Source organism: Dendrobates tinctorius, unplaced genomic scaffold, assembly GCF_039654945.1.
Source record: "Dendrobates tinctorius isolate UK_male_01 unplaced genomic scaffold, ASM3965494v1 ptg000074l, whole genome shotgun sequence".
Lineage (NCBI taxonomy): Eukaryota > Metazoa > Chordata > Amphibia > Anura > Dendrobatidae > Dendrobates > Dendrobates tinctorius.
Genome location: NW_027361742.1, coordinates 655,512 through 673,727, shown reverse-complemented (window position 1 = coordinate 673,727; position 18,216 = coordinate 655,512). Strand labels below are relative to the sequence as shown.

At 45.6% G+C, this 18,216-nt stretch overlaps 1 protein-coding gene across 2 annotated transcripts in view; it reads left to right on the top strand.

Moving 5' to 3' along the window:
- Positions 1-3,788, top strand: part of STXBP3 (syntaxin binding protein 3) — a 152,364-nt gene extending 148,576 nt beyond the window's left edge. For both annotated transcript variants that reach the window (XM_073582860.1, XM_073582861.1), the window contains exon 19: positions 2,232-3,788. In XM_073582860.1, coding sequence (XP_073438961.1) covers positions 2,232-2,329 — 98 coding nt within the window. In that variant the 3' untranslated portion in view covers positions 2,330-3,788. The remainder of the gene's footprint in view (positions 1-2,231) is intronic.
- The last annotated feature ends 14,428 nt before the right edge of the window (positions 3,789-18,216 follow it).

The following is an 18,216-nucleotide window of genomic DNA, read 5'->3' as shown; positions in this document are numbered from 1 at the left end:
GATGGAATAAGCACGGGGGGCTGCAGAGACATACCATGAGAGGTGAATATGATCTCTGACACCCCCCTGCTCCCCCTCCCCGGCCGCCCCCTCCGGTATATGACTCGCGTATAAGCCGAGAGGGGGACTTTCAGCCCAAAAAATGGGCTGAAAATCTCGGCTTATACGCGAGTGTATACGGTAATTTTATATGTGGTATAAAAAATTATAACATTTTGCTTTTGTCACGATTTTCTGAGACACGTAAAGTTTTCATTTTTCAGGATATGGGGCTATGAAGGCTCATTTTTTTTGCGCCCTGAGTGTTTTGATTGCATCTTCTTGCAATGCCAAAAAGAATTTAATTTTGACGCTGATTTTTCTTATGTTTTTTATCAGAAGGATTATTTTATATTTTGATAGATTGGACTTTTACGAATGCAGTAAGACCAAATGTGTGTACTTTCATTGTTTTATTTTTAATGGGTCAAAACGATTTGAACTGTGTTTATTTTTTTTTTTCTCATATCTTTTTTTCTTCCCTTTTTATTGTATGTAATAGTCCCTTTAGGAGACTTGAAGCTGCAATCATCCAATTGTTTGTGCTATACATGTAGCACTGCTATTTATAGTAAAAATCACGATCTATGAACGCCAGCCACGGTCTGGATTTCACAGAAGGATGGTAAATGACAGGCATGGGGGGTCATCGGCGCCCCACGTTTCACGTTACGGGCGTGCTTATGACATTGTGGACTGACGCAGCCCCCCCTGCCGTAGTATGTTTAATGCTGCTGTCTAAGATTGACAGTCAGATTTAAATGCTTAACAGCCGCAAGAAGAGCGCCACTCCACCCGCAACCGTTCAAGGCAGATGATGGCTGACTACATCAGCCATTATCTGCGGGGAAAGGTGCGGGCTCTGGGTGCAAGCCCGCATCAAAGGCAGGGACACAACATATGACGTAAGTTTACGTGATATCTCGTGAATGGGTTAAACTGCATGTGTGAAAGAAAGAAAAAAACACAAATGTGCATGGCCAGGAATGAAAAAAATTGCCTGGTTTTGAGGTGGATTAGTGAGACATGAAAACTGGAAAACTTGACCTGTGTGAATATCCCTGATAGTTACAGATTTTGGCTACTCATGTATTTCATCATAGAATGATTGTGGTTTCATTATACAGAAGAAGCAAAGATCAATTTTCTTCGATCACTGTGCAGCATTATAAAGGGCCACCAATCACTGTACAGCATTATATGGGGCATATGTTATTATGGAGCATGTTATAGGGCCACCATTATTCACTGTGCAGCATTATTAGGCATATTTTTGTATGGAGTATCTTATGGAACCCATCATGAACTTTATAGAGCATTATATGGGGCCATCATGAACTTTATGGAGCATCTTATGGGGCCCATTTTATTTTTGAAATTTACCAGTAGCTTCGGCATTTACCACCCTAGGCTTATACGCGAGTCAATAAGTTTTCCCAGTTTTTTGTGATAAAATTAGGGGGGTCGGCTTATACACGAGTATATACGGTATGTGTTTTGGTATTTGAATACCTGTACTGACCTGGAGAATCATATTGCCAAGTCACTTTTACCATAACTCACAAAAAGAATTTGGAAATTGCACTTTTTTTTGCAATTTCACCGTACTTTATTTTTTATTTGTAAATTGGAAAAAAATTCCACCATCTGGTGGAAAGAATGGTGAAATATACAAAAAAAACAAGCAAGCTCACCGTGTGTAGAAGTCCAGCATGCAGGGACATCGCTCTGACTAGCTTAACAGCAATGAAAACAAAGAATGTTACAATTCCATACAAATAGGTGGGGAAGCAAGGAAGCGCATGGCGTTCTTCCAAGAAAGCCTGATGGGAAAATTACCCATGAATCTTTTAAAATGTGTGAACCATTCCAGTAGGTTAACAGTCACATGATATTTTAAATTTATACAAATCCGACAAACATTAAACATGCGCAAGATACCTACAAAGAATACAAAAGATATATATCCAAGTGAACAAAATGTCATCTAAAACAAAAAACTAAGAAAATATTTCATTTATTTTTCACACTGTGCCTCAGGTAAGATCTTAACGACCTTAGAGGGAGGGCATTTTAATGTATTAATAACATTTTTATTGCTGAAAATTGAAAATGCAAAACTGGAAATTGGCGTAATCGAAAGGGGGTTAATGACTCCTAACAGTTGTTATATCATCTTTCTTTCTTTCTAGGTTCCACTCACATTATTACTCCCAGAAAAATGCTGGATGATGTGAAGAACCTCACAAAACCTCAAGTCACAAAAGAAGTTTTTACTATAATGGAATAAAAACTTTTTTCAGACCATTTTATACAGGAAAACCTGTCTGTTCATTGAGTCATAGATATCAAGCTTTCCTGCAGCTACTTGGCCTTATTATTCAATAATTATACCTACAAACTGGAAGGAAATAAAACCTAAAATACATTCTCTGTATTAAATAACCACTCATGCTCTCTCCCCGGCACTGACGTGTATCCTTGTACAGTTCAGGTTTTATTACATTGAGATTCGCTCCTAATATATTCTGTCCATGTGTGAATGTCTTTTCTGAGATTTATGGATATACTGTAATTACATATTTTCCAGGACTGAATTGTCTAAAAATATTGTATAGCGAAGTATTGTGTTTTTTAATTTTGCTGTTAGTGTAACCTTTTCTCTGAGTGTGCTCTCCGTCTGGCGGCACTACGTCTCTGCTGCTCCCCGTCTGGCGGCGCTACGTCTGTGCTGCTCCCCGTCTGGCGGCGCTACGTCTGTCCTGCTCCCCGTCTGGCGGCGCTACGTCTGTGCTGCTCCCCGTCTGGCGGCGCTACGTCTGTGCTGCTCCCCGTCTGGCGGCGCTACGTCTGTGCTGCTCCCCGTCTGGCAGCGCTAAGTCTGTCCTGTTCCCCGTCTGGCGGCGCTACGTCTGTGCTGCTCCCCGTCTGGCGGCGCTACGTCTGTCCTGCTCCCCGTCTGGCGGCGCTACGTCTGTCCTGCTCCCCGTCTGGCGGCGCTACGTCTGTGCTGCTCCCCGTCTGGCGGCGCTACGTCTGTGCTGCTCCCCGTCTGGCGGCGCTACGTCTGTGCTGCTCCCCGTCTGGCGGCGCTACGTCTGTCCTGCTCCCCGTCTGGCGGCGCTACGTCTGTGCTGCTCCCCGTCTGGCGGCGCTACGTCTGTGCTGCTCCCCGTCTGGCGGCGCTACGTCTGTGCTGCTCCCCGTCTGGCGGCGCTACGTCTGTGCTGCTCCCCGTCTGGCGGCGCTACGTCTGTCCTGCTCCCCGTCTGGCGGCGCTACGTCTGTGCTGCTCCCCGTCTGGCGGCGCTACGTCTGTGCTGCTCCCCGTCTGGCGGCGCTACGTCTGTGCTGCTCCCCGTCTGGCGGCGCTACGTCTGTGCTGCTCCCCGTCTGGCGGCGCTACGTCTGTGCTGCTCCCCGTCTGGCGGCGCTACGTCTGTGCTGCTCCCCGTCTGGCGGCGCTTCGTCTGTGCTGCTCCCCGTCTGGCGGCACTACGTCTGTGCTGCTCCCCGTCTGGCGGCACTTCATCTGTGCTCCACTCATCACAACTTGTGCCTCTGCTTAGCAGTGTTCACTTTTGCCATTCAGAAGACGTGTAATATAATCTAAAGTGTGTGCGTTCATTTTATTAAGTTATTTTATGTTCAGCCAGGCACTAATGAAAAAAGGGAACACATGTCTTTAGTTAGTGAATTAAACATGTTTTAAAAATATGATATTAAATAAAGATCTTTTAACTGTAAAAGTCTACAGTCTGTGATGGCTTCTTTTTCATGTTTTCTTGTAATTTGAAGTATTTTCTGTAAAATGCAGCAGTGTTGTAGTTGGGGAATCAATTATACTGACAATGCTAGCTTTACTTCTGTCCTTCTCTAAAGGAAATATGTTTAGCAGGTCATCCCAGTATCAGATTGCATTTTTTCCAGGCTTCCTTTTGCAGGTTTTCTGCCTGTATATAAGAACCCAGCCGTACAATGTACCTCAACCTGGAAGCTGTCTGCGTTCAACGTGACACTAGTACTAATCCGGCTGCAATGTGTATGAGCCACAAGAGTATAGCTGTAATTACCTGCCTTTCTGAAAGGTTCAGTGTACATCTGTAAAGAGTGACACATAAAGCAGATGATCTTGAGTGTTCAACAGTGGATCCTTTAGGTACAGCAGACGAGTGGAAAGTGAAGGAGGTATTGAGTGTAAGCCAAGCGTAAGGCAGCGGCATTTCCGCCGATGAATTTAAAGAGACAGTGACCCAGGCAACGTATGCAGAACGTCCTTCTATTGTCCAAACACTGCACATGTGAAATTGCTCACCTCCAGATCGCAGCCGGGAACCCAAAATACAGTCCAGTGCCGCTGGCACTTGCACACCTGTAAGGTTCTCGGGTGTTACCGTGTTCGCCCGCGTCGCTGGCTTTGGCCTGTGTTGTCTTCTCACAGCAAGGCACACGTCCACAGCACCTTCAGCTCTGCTACATGTGAACTCCAAACACTGACACACTCATACTTATACTGCAGGTTTAAATGTAACCCGTGGGCACGGGCCACTTATAAAACCCAGACTGGAGGGAGAGATCTGTCCCACTACCATCCTAGAGATATCTCCAAAAATAAAGGTCCAAGACAGGTTTTCCCAAACTGACTTTGTCAAATAACTTGACCCAGCTCACACTTGCTTATATTTTTCATGGTCACCCCATCCGTGGCTGTGATTACAATGAACTCCAGTGGTTCAGTGTGCTTCTAAGCACATTTTGCTGGTCACATAACGGCCCTCACATATGATTTCCCTCACTGGCTCACACAAGTTTTTAAGTATGCAGAATTATTTGCAAGTCTTTTACACTTGACATCATAGCCAGTTTCGATCTTTAATATTCGTTCCAGGAGCCACAGCTTTTTTCTTTTCTGGATTTATTTTCAGTGGCTTTTTGTGGTCATATAAATCATTGACAAAATTGTATTGATTCTCTATCACGGAATATAAATGAGCAGTTCTGACACTTTTTTTTTTTTTTGGCAATCTATATTTTATGCTTTTTACGACGATGCCGAAATAAAGTGTTGTCTATTTTTATCGGTCAGCAAGATTATAGCAGTGTAGTATTTCTATAGATTTATTATTTTTGTACAATAACTAGATTTAGGAAAAATTGTAAAGCTTATGGCTCTCGGGATCTTTCATCTGTGGAGCTGTATTAGGATTTTTGTTTTGCATGGCAAGCTATAGTTTTAATTGATTCCATTTCATGGCAACTTTTTATTTCTTTTTAGGAGGCAATATGAACAAAAAAAAGTCGCTATGATTGTACTAAATTTATAAAGATTTTTACTTTTTAGTACTTTTGCAATAGAAATGACCAAAATCTTCGTGCATATGAATATAACGATGTCTTGCACTAGGGTGTTAATGTGCGGAGGGGGCTCAGCATCTCGGCTCCATCCACACACGGCTGATGTCAGATAAATAACATAGTCGGCACCTGTGTCTTACAGCGGCTGCTAGAGTCGAATTCTGGCCACGGCTGTTAATCCCTTACTGTAGATTCCGCTCTCAATCTCTGACCACATTTAAATATCTCTGTCAAAGATGGAGTGCGCCAGCTCCCGTTAATCGTTTTAAAAAATCTACAAACTGCAATAGTATAATATAAGAAATTGGGCAATAAGGTCAAATTTAAGAGTTTAAAATAACTAAATATGTTACATTAATTCAAATCACACTTTTTTGACCCACTGTAAATTAAGAAATTAAAAAAAATATGTATTTGATATAGCCATGTCCCTAAAATCCGATCTATCAAAAAATGGAAATTTACCCAACTGCTCACAGAAATGTATATAAAAATCACTTTCTTTATTAGTTATTGTTAAAAGTAAAAAAAATGAGCGTCAGAAATGTATTAATTACACTGTATGAATCGCGGTGCTTCTCTATATACCAAAGAAAAAGAAGGTTCAAAGTCACTGTGCACCAGGAGAATTGGGGATGACAAAAAGGTATTGAGGTACACAGGAAGCCACCGTATGTTATTATTCTACCATATGCAATAAAAGGGCCCTAGTAGTCTATATATCTGTCCTTCAAGGACAAGAGACCTACAGATAAAAAGGCGGTACCTCTCCTTTGCCTCAGTTGGTTTCCTGTCCTTGACGGGGAACCTACAGTTGTGGGTACGTACATGAAGAAAAGAAGACTGAAGATTGAGTCCAGGTCTTGCTAGACCAGTACAGGCACCTTGGTGTGGTGTCCTGAAGCCGCTTCCGCTGGGGCCGAGCACCTTTCGGTGTGCGGGGGGAGCACAGCCGTTGCACCATGCTCAGGTGCTGGCTTCCAGGCGGCTGGTTCTGGGAATGCGTGGGGGGCGTGCTGGAGTCGCCCTCTGATGACTAGGCCGGTGGGTCACATGACCGGAAGAAGACAGGACGCACTGAGGCTGTCTGAATTTAAAAAAAAAAAAAAAAAAAAGCATGGTAAGATGTTCTATGCAGCATAGGCGGTCCCCTGTAGGAATGGAGGCACAGGATGAACCACTGCAGCAGCAATCAAGGAGACAGGAAGGAGGTGCAGCAGCATGAACCCTCATTCCAGCGGAGTGGATGTTCAGGCTGCCACTCTACCCAGCAGAGCAGGAGCTGTGACGTGGTGGATAAATCTCCAGCCTCCAGAGGCCGATCAGTGGATCCCATTCTTCCTTCTAAACCGGTACCCGCAGCCACGTCTGGTGAGTGATCTTCGTGAAAGTTCAGTACCTCGCTTCCACCCAGGGGTGTAGGAAGGATAGGTCTCTGTGTTTTCAGGGGCCCAGAAAAGGACTCAAGGCCTCAAAAAGCACCTAGGCACTGTAGATAAAGGATGCGATCTTGTTGGCCTACTTGTCCAGTGAGAATGTCGTTCGCTAATGATTCCAGCCAATTTTTTCAAAAAGTCACATTTTGCTTCTTCCCTTAAGTGCCCTGCCGTGTGCCCCCAAAATACTTTTACCCTACATATGGGGTGTCAGCATACTCAGGAGAATTGCACAATTTTTGGGGTCCATTTTATTCTTACTCTTGTGAAAATAAAAAAATTTGGATCAAAAACACATTTTTGTAGGAAAAATTAGATATTTTTGTCTACGCGGCTTAACATTAGAAATTTATGTGACGCTCCTGGGGGGTGGGTTCAAGGTTCTCATCACACATCTAGATAAGTTCATTGATGGGTCTGCTTTCCAAAATGGTGTTTCCACTATTTAGGCACATCAGGGGCTCTCCAAATGCAACAATAGCGCCTGCTTTCGATTCCAGCAAATTTTGCATTAAAAAAGTCAAATGCTGCCCCTTCCGAGCCGTGCCATGCACCCAAATAGTACTTTTCTCCTACATATGGGGTGTCAAAGTACTCAGGAGAAATTGCACAATACATTTTAGGATCCAATTTCTCCTGTTTTCCTTGTGAAAATAAAGAAATTTGAGTTTAAAGTAAAAAATTTTAGAAAAAAAGTTATATGTTCATTTGTTTCCTTCCTCATTCCATTAATTCCTTTGAAGCATTTGAATGGTTAATAAACTTCTTGGATGTGGTTTTGAGCACCTTGAGGGGTGTATTTTCCAGGACGTCCCCCTGACAGCACCATGGAGGACGTCCTCCTCCTTACAGGGACAGGAAATGCACACGAGATGTTAAAAGGTTCCATCCCAGTGCTTACCGGGCTCAGGGGGATCGGGCGGCCAGTCCAATCCTTCCCCCTGTGAAGGTACCCAGGGCCGATACTCTCCGGTGGGGAGTCCCTCTTCTCCAAAGGCCAGGAGCAGGACGTCGCTCCTGGTAGGAGACACTCCTCCCGGTAGGAGGCTCTCGGCTCCAAGCGTGGCCGCCCTGGAGGCGAAGGCCGGTCCCCCGCAGGCAGCTGGTTGGGAAGGCGCCGGCATCAGGAAGAGGCGGGGCTGTGTCCGAGTAGGAGGAAGTGGCCGGAATGATTCCCGGCCTATTGCGTGAGGATGCGCGTCACTTCTGGTGATGTCACACGCCGGGTTTGAATCTCGGGGCGTGCTCCAGGAGCCTGGCGTCTCTCTGGAAGCGCGACAGCATAGATGCTGATCAGACGAATGGAGGAGTAAGTGCGCTGAGCGCAAATCACCCTCCCCATACCACCCTCCGCCGCCCAGGGCAAGGGCCTGACTACCCTATCCTCTATCATAGGATAAGGGAACCCCAGCAGCCTCCCCGTCAGCAGCCAAAGACCCGGCCATGGCCACATCTAAGTCGGTCAGATGCCCAGTATGCAGGGTAATGCTGACAGACACCTATGCCAAAACCCTCTGCGGGCCCTGCACGTCAAGGGTGATAGGAGATGAGCAGCCGTCCCTCCTATCCGAGATGAGATCTCTGATACGGGAGGAAGTCTAGGCCTCCAGAGTCAGCCTTGCACAGTGGCGGTCCCCCAGTCCAGGGCCAAGCCAAAAGCGTCCAGGGTGGGAGGCTGAATTATCCGAACCAAGCTCCGAGGAGGGGTCAGGCTTCCGGGACTCGGATCCAGAGGAGGAAGGAGAGATCCTGGCGGACAAGCAAGATCACGGCAGGAAATACCTGTTCAGACTAGAGGACTCGGACGATTTGGTCCAGGCGGTGAGGAACACCATGCAGATGGAGGAAGTTCCTAAACCACAATCAAGACAAGACCTGATGTTTGGAGGACTCGTGTCTCGAACACAGATAGTGTTCCCCGTAAGTGAATACATCAAGACGATGGTTCACGAGGAATGGATGGAGGCGGAGAAACGACTGATGCTATCCCGGGACTTTAAAGGTCGACTGCCGTTCGATCCCGAGGAAACACGATCATGGGAGGAAGTACCGAAGATCGATGTTCCCGTAGCCAAGGTCACCAAAAAGCCCGCCATCCCGTTCGAGGATTCATCAGGTCTCCGGGACCTAAAGGACAGGAAGGCGGACGTTTTATTAAAAAGAACTTGGGAGACCTCGGCGGCCCTTATCAGGGCTAACATAGCAGCCACCTCGGTGGCCAGATCTATGTTTTTGTGGTTGGGGCAGTTGGAGGAACACCTGACCAATAAGACTCCTAGGTCCGAGAACCTAGCTTCCCTTCCCCTCATGAAGTCGGCCACGGCATTCCTATCTGATACGTCGGCCGAATCAGTAAGATTTGCGGCCAGAAACGGCTCCCTTTCTAATGCGGCCCGAAGAGCAGTCTGGCTTAAATCTTGGTCAGGAGATAACGCTTCTAAAGCGAAGCGAAGCTCCCTTCCCTTCTCAGGTTTAAGAGTTTTCGGACCAGCCCTAGATAATCTCAGCTGGTATCCGACAAAAATAAAGGGTTCCCAGAAGAAAAACCTAAGCGACCCCAGCCTTTTCGGAGAGGCCCCTTCTATAGAAGACAGGCCGACTCTAGAGCTCAGGTCAGGTCCAATAGAGGCTCATACAGAAGCTCCCAGGGCCAAGGTGGGTGAAGCAAAGCCCCCCCCTTTTTCCATCAACCTCCAGGTCTAGGAGGCAATGACGCCATAGGTATTGGGGGAAGACTTCGCCACTTCGCAACAAATTGGTCCTGAATTACCCAGAATCAGTGGGTCCTCAGAACCATTGCGGAGGGCTACAGTATAGAGCTCTATTCACCTCCCCCCGACAGATATATTACCCCCACCGTAGTCCCGGCGGACGCAGCAATGTGGGCAGACATACAGGACATGATCAGATCGGAGGTTATGGTACCAGTTCCTCAGACAGAAAGGAGAAAGGGACACTACTCCCTGTTCTCCATTGCAAAGCCATCCGGCGAGGTCCGGACTATTATAAATTTAAAGCCCCTAAATACCTGGGTAATGTACAAGAGGTTCCGGATGGAATCTATTCGATCTGCAATACAGTTAATAGACAGGGACGCTGTCATGTGCACCCTCGACCTGAAGAGTGCGTACTATCAGGTCCCTATCCATCCCTCATCCCAGAATCTACTAACATTCGCAGTCAAATTACCAACCCGGACCTGCCACTTCCAGTTCCAATGCCTTCCATTCGGGCAGGCTTCGGCCCCCCGAATCTTCACAAAGCTGGTAGCGGAGGTAGTGGCCTTCATGAGAAGTCAGGGTATCATCATCATCCCGTACCTAGACAACTTCCTCCTGGTGGCAGTATCCGAAGAAGCGCTCATCCGAGACAGGGACCGAGCAACAACTCTAATGGAGTTCCTCGGCTGGGTGATCAACTGGAAAAAATCAGACCTCATACCAGAGTGCAGGAAGATCTTCCTTGGAGTTCTCTTAGACTCACAAGACAGGATATCCCTGCTACCAAAGCGCAGGCAGAAGACCATTCTGGACAGAGCCAGGGACCTCTTATCGCATCGCTCCTCCATAAGAGAGGCAATAGAAGTTCTGGGCTTAATGACGGCCTGCATTCCATGTGTCAGATGGGCCCAGTCCCACTCGAGACCGTTACAAAAGCAGATCCTTGCAGTATGGGACGGAAGTCAGGTTTCACTCGACAGACCCATAAGGCTGTCAGGACTAGTGAGGGAATCACTACGATGGTGGACACAAACCAGAAATCTCCAGGTGGGCGTATTAAGGACAACCTCTCCATACGTGGTACTTGCCACAGATGCCAGTACGTGGGGATAGGGAGCCTACGTAGAAGGGAAAAATCTTCCAGGGAAGATGGCCGGCAGAAATCGGGAACAGATCCTCCAACTACAGGGAGCTCTACGCGGTCTGGGAAGGCCTGCGGCGGAACCGACCGATCCTAAAGAATCAACACGTCCAGGTACTATCCGACAACATAACAGCAGTGTCATTCTTGAAGCACCAAGGAGGGCCCAGGCACCACCTGCTTCAGGCACTTGCAGGAAGAATACTCTCCTGGGCAGAAAATAGTCCTCTCGGTAACAGCAGTCCACCTAGAGGGTTCCCAGAATGTGCAATTACCTAAGCGGACAACAGGTCTACCCGACAGAGTGGGAGCTGAACGAAGAAATTTTTCATCAACTGTGTCAACGTTGGGGGACCCCCAGTATAGACCTGTTCGCAAATTGAAGAAACTCAAAGGTCCCCAGATTTTATTCCCTGAACCCGGCGGACCACCCGGAAGGCGTAGACGCCCTGAGCCAGACCTGGGAAGAATCCCTCTCACGCATTTCTGCCACTAGCACTCATACCGGCGGTGTTAAGGAAGATCCGCGAGGACCGCGCAGAAGTAATAGTGGTGGTTCCATACTGGCCAAAGCGAAGCTGGTTTCCCCTACTGGGAGATATGGCAGTGGGAAGCCCGGTCGAACTACCTCTGAGGAAAGACCTCATCCACCAGGGCCCGATCTGCCACCCGAATCCAGCAAGGCTTCACCTCTCGACTTGGATCCTGAAAGGAACATCTTAAAGGCAAAGGGCTTATCAGATCAGGTCATATCTACCCTACAGGCCAGCAGGAAACCGGTTACATCCGCAATATACCGGAAGATTTGGAAGAGATTTTGTCTGAACGGTGGCAGGTCTGACCTCGTGGCAGGTACCCCTGACCTCCCTAGTATCTTTAAACTTCCTACAGTCAGGGTTTAATAAAGGTCTTAAGCCCAGCACTTTAAAAGTCCAAATTTCGGCCTGAAGCTCCTACTTTGATTACCCATTAGCTTCTCATCCCTGGGTAGTAAGCTGGTTTCACACTTGCGTTTTTTTTCGCGGTATTTTAGCTCTAAATAGCGCATGCGTTTTTTTTTCCTATACTTTGCATGGGATGCGCTTATGTGCGCATACACATGCGTTTGTACGCGTTTTACCGCGCATGCGTTTTTTTGCGGTATGCGCTCGGGCGCACAAAATGCAACCTGTTGCATTTTTTGGTGCGTCCAACTTGCCTCAAAAAAACGCATGCGCGCGCAATGCGTTTTTTTACAGCAAGACACCCATTATAGTCTATGGGTGCGCATATGTGCGCATTGGCATGCTTATTTATGCGTCTTTTTGCACATGCAGTTTTTTTTGTTAACCATGGAATTTAGGGGTTTGGGTTAGAGTTAGGGTTAGTTAAGGGGGTTTAGGGTTAGTTAAGGGGGTTTAGGGTTAGTTAAGGGGGTTTAGGGTTAGGGTCAGGGTTAGGTTTAGGGTCAGGGTTAGGGTTAGTTAGGGTTTGGGTTAGGGTTAAGTATGGTTTGGTTAAGGGTTAGGTTTAGGGTCAGGGTTAGGGTTAGTTAGGGTTTGGGTTAGGGTTAAGTATGGTTTGGTTAAGGGTTAGGGTTAGGTTTAGGGTCAGGGTTAGGGTTAGTTAGGGTTTAGGGTTTGGGTTAGGGTTAAGTATGGTTTGGTTAAGGGTTAGGGTCAGGTTTAGGGTTAGGGTTAGTTAGGGTTTGGGTTAGGGTTAAGTATGGTTTGGTTAAGGGTTAGGGTCAGGGTTAGGGTCAGGGTTAGGGTTAGTGTAAAGTCATGGTTTGGGTTAGTGTGAGGGGCCACCTAATGTTGGAAAAAAACGCAAACGCGGTAAAAACGCACTAAAAACGCATACAAACGCATAAAAACGCTGCGTTTTTTTCCTGCATGCTCATAAAAATGCTTGAAAAAAACGCAGCAGTTTATGCTTTTGTATGCGGTTTTTCAATGCGTTTTTTTGCGGGAAAACGCGCTGCAAAAAAAAGCAAGTGTGAAACCAGCCTAAGATTCGTAAAGGCCACGCAGCGTCTTCGCCCCACGATTAGGCAGCTCACCCCACTTTGGGACCTTGGCCTGGTACTCAGATTCCTATGTAGGGATCCCCAGTGAGAAAATGACCATCTCAACTCACTCGCAGAACGGCCTTCCTAGTAGCCATTACCACGGCCAAGAGAATAGGGGAAATCCAGGCCTTGTCCACCAGAGACCCATATCTCCAGATCAGAGAAGACCGTATAATCTTGAGATTAGACCCGGCATTTATCCCAAAAGTAGCCTCTTGTCAAAACAAACCAGGAGATAGTGTTGCATTCCTTCTGTGACAATCCTCGTAATGAGAGAGAGCAGCGTCTTCACTCACTGGACGTGAGACGCGCGGTTGTTAACTATTTAGAAGCCACAAATAGTTGGCGTATTGACCCTAATCTATTCGTCCTCTTTTGGGGGAAAAATAGGGGGAATAAAGCCTCTAAGGCAACCATCGCCAGATGGATTACATCAGTATTCTCAGACGCCTATCAGGCGGAAGGCGCAAATCCGCCGGATAGATTAAGGGCCCACTCTACAAGGGCAGTATCTGCCTCATGGGCCGAACGGGCGGGCGCCTCGGTTGATCAGATCTGTACAGCAGCAACCTGGGCCAGACTTAATACTTTCTGCAAGCACTACAAGCTTGATGCGCTGGCTAGCCAGCAGACCGCATTTGGGAGAAAGGTTCTCCAGGCGTTAGTCCCACCCTAGGGGAGGTACTTTGGTACTCTCCATGGTGCTGTCAGGGGGACGTCCTGGAAAACAGGTATTAGACCTACTGGTAAAGATGTTTCCAGGAGTCCATCCTGACAGCACGGGTAGTTCCCTCCCTGTTATGCTAGGCTTTATGTTATGTCATATGCTGTAATATGATTGTATCATTAAAATTTTACGTGCATTATCCACACTGTGGTACTTGTCAAATCACTGAGGGAGATGGGGTGGGACAGAACCTTTTAACCTCTCGTGTGCTTTTCCTGGCCCTGTAAGGAGGAGGAGGACGTCCTCCATGGTGCTGTCAGGATGGACTCCTGTAAACAACATTACCGGTAGGTCTAATACCTATTTTTTAGAATGGTGTCACTTTTGGGTATTTTCTGTCATTTAGGCCTCAAAAAGTATCTTCAAATTTGATGTGTTCCCTAAAAATTGGTTTTCTAAATTTTGTTGGAAAAAATAGAAATTGCTGGTCAACTTTTAACCCTTAACTTCCTAACAAAAAAAATAGTTTCAAAAATTGTGCTCATGTAAAGTAGACATGTGGAATGTTATTTATTAACTATTTTTTTCTATTTTGTGTGACATAACTGATTAAAGGGCATAAAAATTAAAAGGTTTAAAATTGCAACATTTTTGCTGACGTTCTGATTTTTTTTCACAAATAAAAGCAAGTCATATCAAAGAAATTTTACCACTATCGTGAAGAACAATATCTCACAAAAAAAATTCTCATAATCAGTGGGATCCGTTGTTGGGGGGTGAATGGGTTAATTGTCTTATCTTCAATGGGGCAAAAGAGAGCGATTTAAACGTTTGTTGTTTTTTTGTTACAACTTTTTTTTATTGTATTTAACCCCTTTCTGACATCGGGCGTAATAGTACGCCGATGTTGGACTCTCTGTCTTTTGATGTGGGCTCTACTTCTTTTCCGGCACATGTCAGCTGTTTTGAACAGCTGACATGTGCTTCTAACAGCCGCGGGTGGAATCGCGATCCACCCGCGGCTGTTAACTAGTTAAATGCCGCTGTCAATCTCTGACAGCGTCATTTAACGTTCGCTCTCGGCAAGCGCATGGCATGACAACCAGAGGTCTCCAGCAGGCCTCTATGGTTGTCACTGCTGGATTGCTATGAGTGCTGTCCGGTGGTCAGCGCTCATAGCAAGTGAGAAATTCTGCTACATACAGGCGATCTGATCATCGCCTGTATGTAGCAAAGCCGATCGGATTATGGTAGCTTCTAGTCTTGAAGACCATTAAAGCATGCCAAAAGTAAAAAAAAAAAAAAAATTTAAAATATTAAAAAAAAAAGTTCAAATCACTCCCCTTTCACCCCATTCAAAATAAAACAATAAAAAAAATCAAACCAAACGCATATTTGGTACCGACACGTTCAGAATCGCCTTATCTGTCAATATGATAAAAAACTAACCCGATCGCTAAACGACATAACAAGAAAAAGATCGTATCTGCACCAAAATGCCCCTCAACCAACCGAAGATTACAAAAATCGAGATGCTACGGGTATCGGAAAATGGCACAATTTTTTATTTATTTTTTTTAACAAACTTAGGATTTTTTTTTCACCACTTAACTAAAAATGAACCTATACATTAGGGTGCCAAGGAAATGCATGGTAAAAATTAAGAAGCAAGTTTTTGAAGGTCTTGCCTCCTAATTTTGTTCCTTTCTGGTCATAGATATTTTATAATTTTCTTCTTTTAAGATTAGTTATGTACTGGTTGCTCAATGGCACATCATATTGCAGTTTTAAATGTTTGTTTAGTATTTATTGTCATGCATATCCCGCGTTATGTATGGTATGTTATGCCGTTTACCGATCAGATTACTTGATTTTATATTTTGATAGATCGGGCGTTTCTGAATGCGGCAATACCAAATGTGTGTGTATGTATATGTGTGTATGTATGTATGTGTATATATATATATATATATATATATATATATATATATATACTTGAGCAAGTGGTAAATCTAAATTTAATGTCAACATATTTTACATGGTGAATCCTTATGCCAAAAGGAGCAAATTTGAGGGGTAAGACTTACCAATTTGCAAAGTTCATTTTTCCTTGGCACCCCACTATACATGTTTGGTGTCTATGAACTCGTAATGACCTGGAGAATCATAAAGGCAGGTGAGTTTTAGCATTTAGTGAACATGGTAAAAAAAAACCAGCTGTGGGATTGCACTTTTTTTGCAATTTCACTGCACTTGGAATTTTTTTCACGTTTTCCAGTACACAATATGTTAAAACCAATGCCATTTTGACCATAAAATAAAGTTATGGCTCTGGGAAGAAGGGGAGAAAGAAATGAAAATGCAAAACCAAAAATACCTCTGATCGTTAAGGGGTTAATAGTCCTCCTAGGAGACTTGAAACTATTTACGGGTATTTACGAAGATAGTGGCTGAAGTCTTGGCTCATTTGCGGGAGGCTGATATCTTGATTGTCCCGTACTTAGACGATTTTTTGATTGTGTGGAATTCGGTGGACCATTGTTTATCCCAGATAGAGAAGGCTAAATCTAGACTAGAGAGCCTCGGATGGATAATAAATTACGAAAAATCACGATTTCAGCCCCTAAGTGTCCAAAAGTTTCTAGGCTTACTGTTAAATTCAGAAACTCAGCAATGTCTTCTGCCATCAGATAAGTTAGAACATATACAACAGCAGGTACTTCGGGCAATTAATAAATCCTCCATGACCCTCAGGCAAGCCATGTCTCTGTTAGGCTCTCTAACCTCATGTATCCCAGCAGTCAGGTGGGCACATTTTCACACTAGATGCCTTCAGAGAGACATCCTAGTTAGTAGCAGGGCCTTAGAGGGGTCTCTACAGGGTCAGGTATCTTTAAGCCCTTTGACTCATATCTCTTAGATGGTGGCTTGATGATAATAACTTATCCTCAGGGGTGCCCTGGATGACGCAGATAACCCGCATAATAACCACAGATGCTAGCCCCTTGGGTTGGGGGGCCCATATGGGGGACATAGTGGTACAGGGACATTGGGACTCCGAAACTGAAACCTCATCTAACCAGAGGGAACTGTTGGCGATTGAGTTGGCAGTTAAAAAAACTCATTATGTACCTACAGGGTCATCATGTGAGGATCCTCTCGGACAACTAGGTAGCAGTAGCCTATATCAACCACCAAGGGAGAACACGCTCCGAGGCCCTGATGCGGATAACGGAATGTCTTTTTCAGATAGCCGAGGAAAATTTTCAATCTTTAACTGCGCTCCACATCAGAGGGAAAGACAACATGAAGGCAGACTTTCTAAGCTGCAGGGCCCTAAGGCAAGGAGAATGGGCTTTAAATACGGACATTTACAACCTGATTGTCCGCAAATGGGGTCAGCCGGAGGTAGACCTCATTGCCAGCAAAGAAAACGGAAAGGAAAAAACGTTCTGCTCTCTGAACCCCAGGGAAAATCCACTGGCAGTGGACGCCTTCCTAATAAAATGGGACTTCTCTCTGGCATATGCCTTTCCACCATTAAGCCTCTTACCTCTGGTAGTAAGAAAGATCAGGGAAGATCGAGCAAGGGTCATATTAATTGCCCCATTCTGGCCCAGAAGGACCTGGTTCGCATGGTTGAGGACCATATCAGTATGCGATCCCTGGGTACTGCCGAACCTTCTGCATCTCCTCTACCAGGGGCCAGTCAACCATCCACAAGTAGCGGGACTCCATTTGACGGCGTGGTGTTTGAGAGGGCACTGTTGAAGAATAGAGGTTTCTCCAAAAGTTTAATTGATACCCTCCTGAAAAGCAGGAAGCAAACTACCACAAATATCTATGCTAGAACCTGGAGGCGATTCCTGTCCACCTCTGAGTTTAATATCAGGGATGGAATACCCACAAAACAGATTCTAGAATGCCTCCAGAGGGGTTTCGAATTGGTTCTTTCCACAAGTACCTTAAAAGTACAGATTTCAGCCTTGGGGGCCCTATTTACCTGTGATATTGCCAGCAACTATTGGGTGGCCAGATTCATCAAAGCGGCTACTAGATCTAGACCCATACACAGGGATAAATGTATACCATGAGACTTAAATTTAATCCTTACAGCTATGACAGAGAAGCCATTCGAACCTCTAGATTCGGCCTCGCTAAAGGTTATATCCCTTTAGACAGCTTTTTTGGTAGCAATAACATCCGCACGTAGAATAAGTGATATACAGGCACTTTCCAGGTTGCCCCCTTATACAGAGTTCTTACAGGATAGAGTAATCCTAAAACCGGACCCGGCATACTTGCCCAAGGTAGCATCACACTTTCACAGGACACAAGAGATAGTTCTCCCTTCCTTCCTAATCCTACCAACCCTAAAGAGCAGAAGCTTCATGCGTTAGATGTTAAAAGATGCCTACTAAAATATATGTCAGCCACTGATCCTTGGAGGAAAGAGAACGCATTGTTTTTATCCTTCCAAGGTCCTAAGAAAGGGTTTAGGGTATCAAGACGCACGTTAGCAAAGTGGATTAGGGGACGCTATCTCCCTTGCCTACACAGCAGGTGGTGGTCCAGCTCCACAGAATCTGAGGGCGCATTCCACTCGTGCCACGGCATCATCTTGGGCAGAGAAATCTGGAGGGTCAATTGACCAGATATGTAAGGCGGCCACCTGGTCATCTCCTTCCACCTTTTTTAACCACTATCGGTTAAATATGGGTGCCTCCTCGGATCTCACCTTTGGGCTAAGGGTGCTGCAGGCTGTAGTCCCTCCCTAAGTTAGTTTACATCTCTGTAATTCTCTCGTG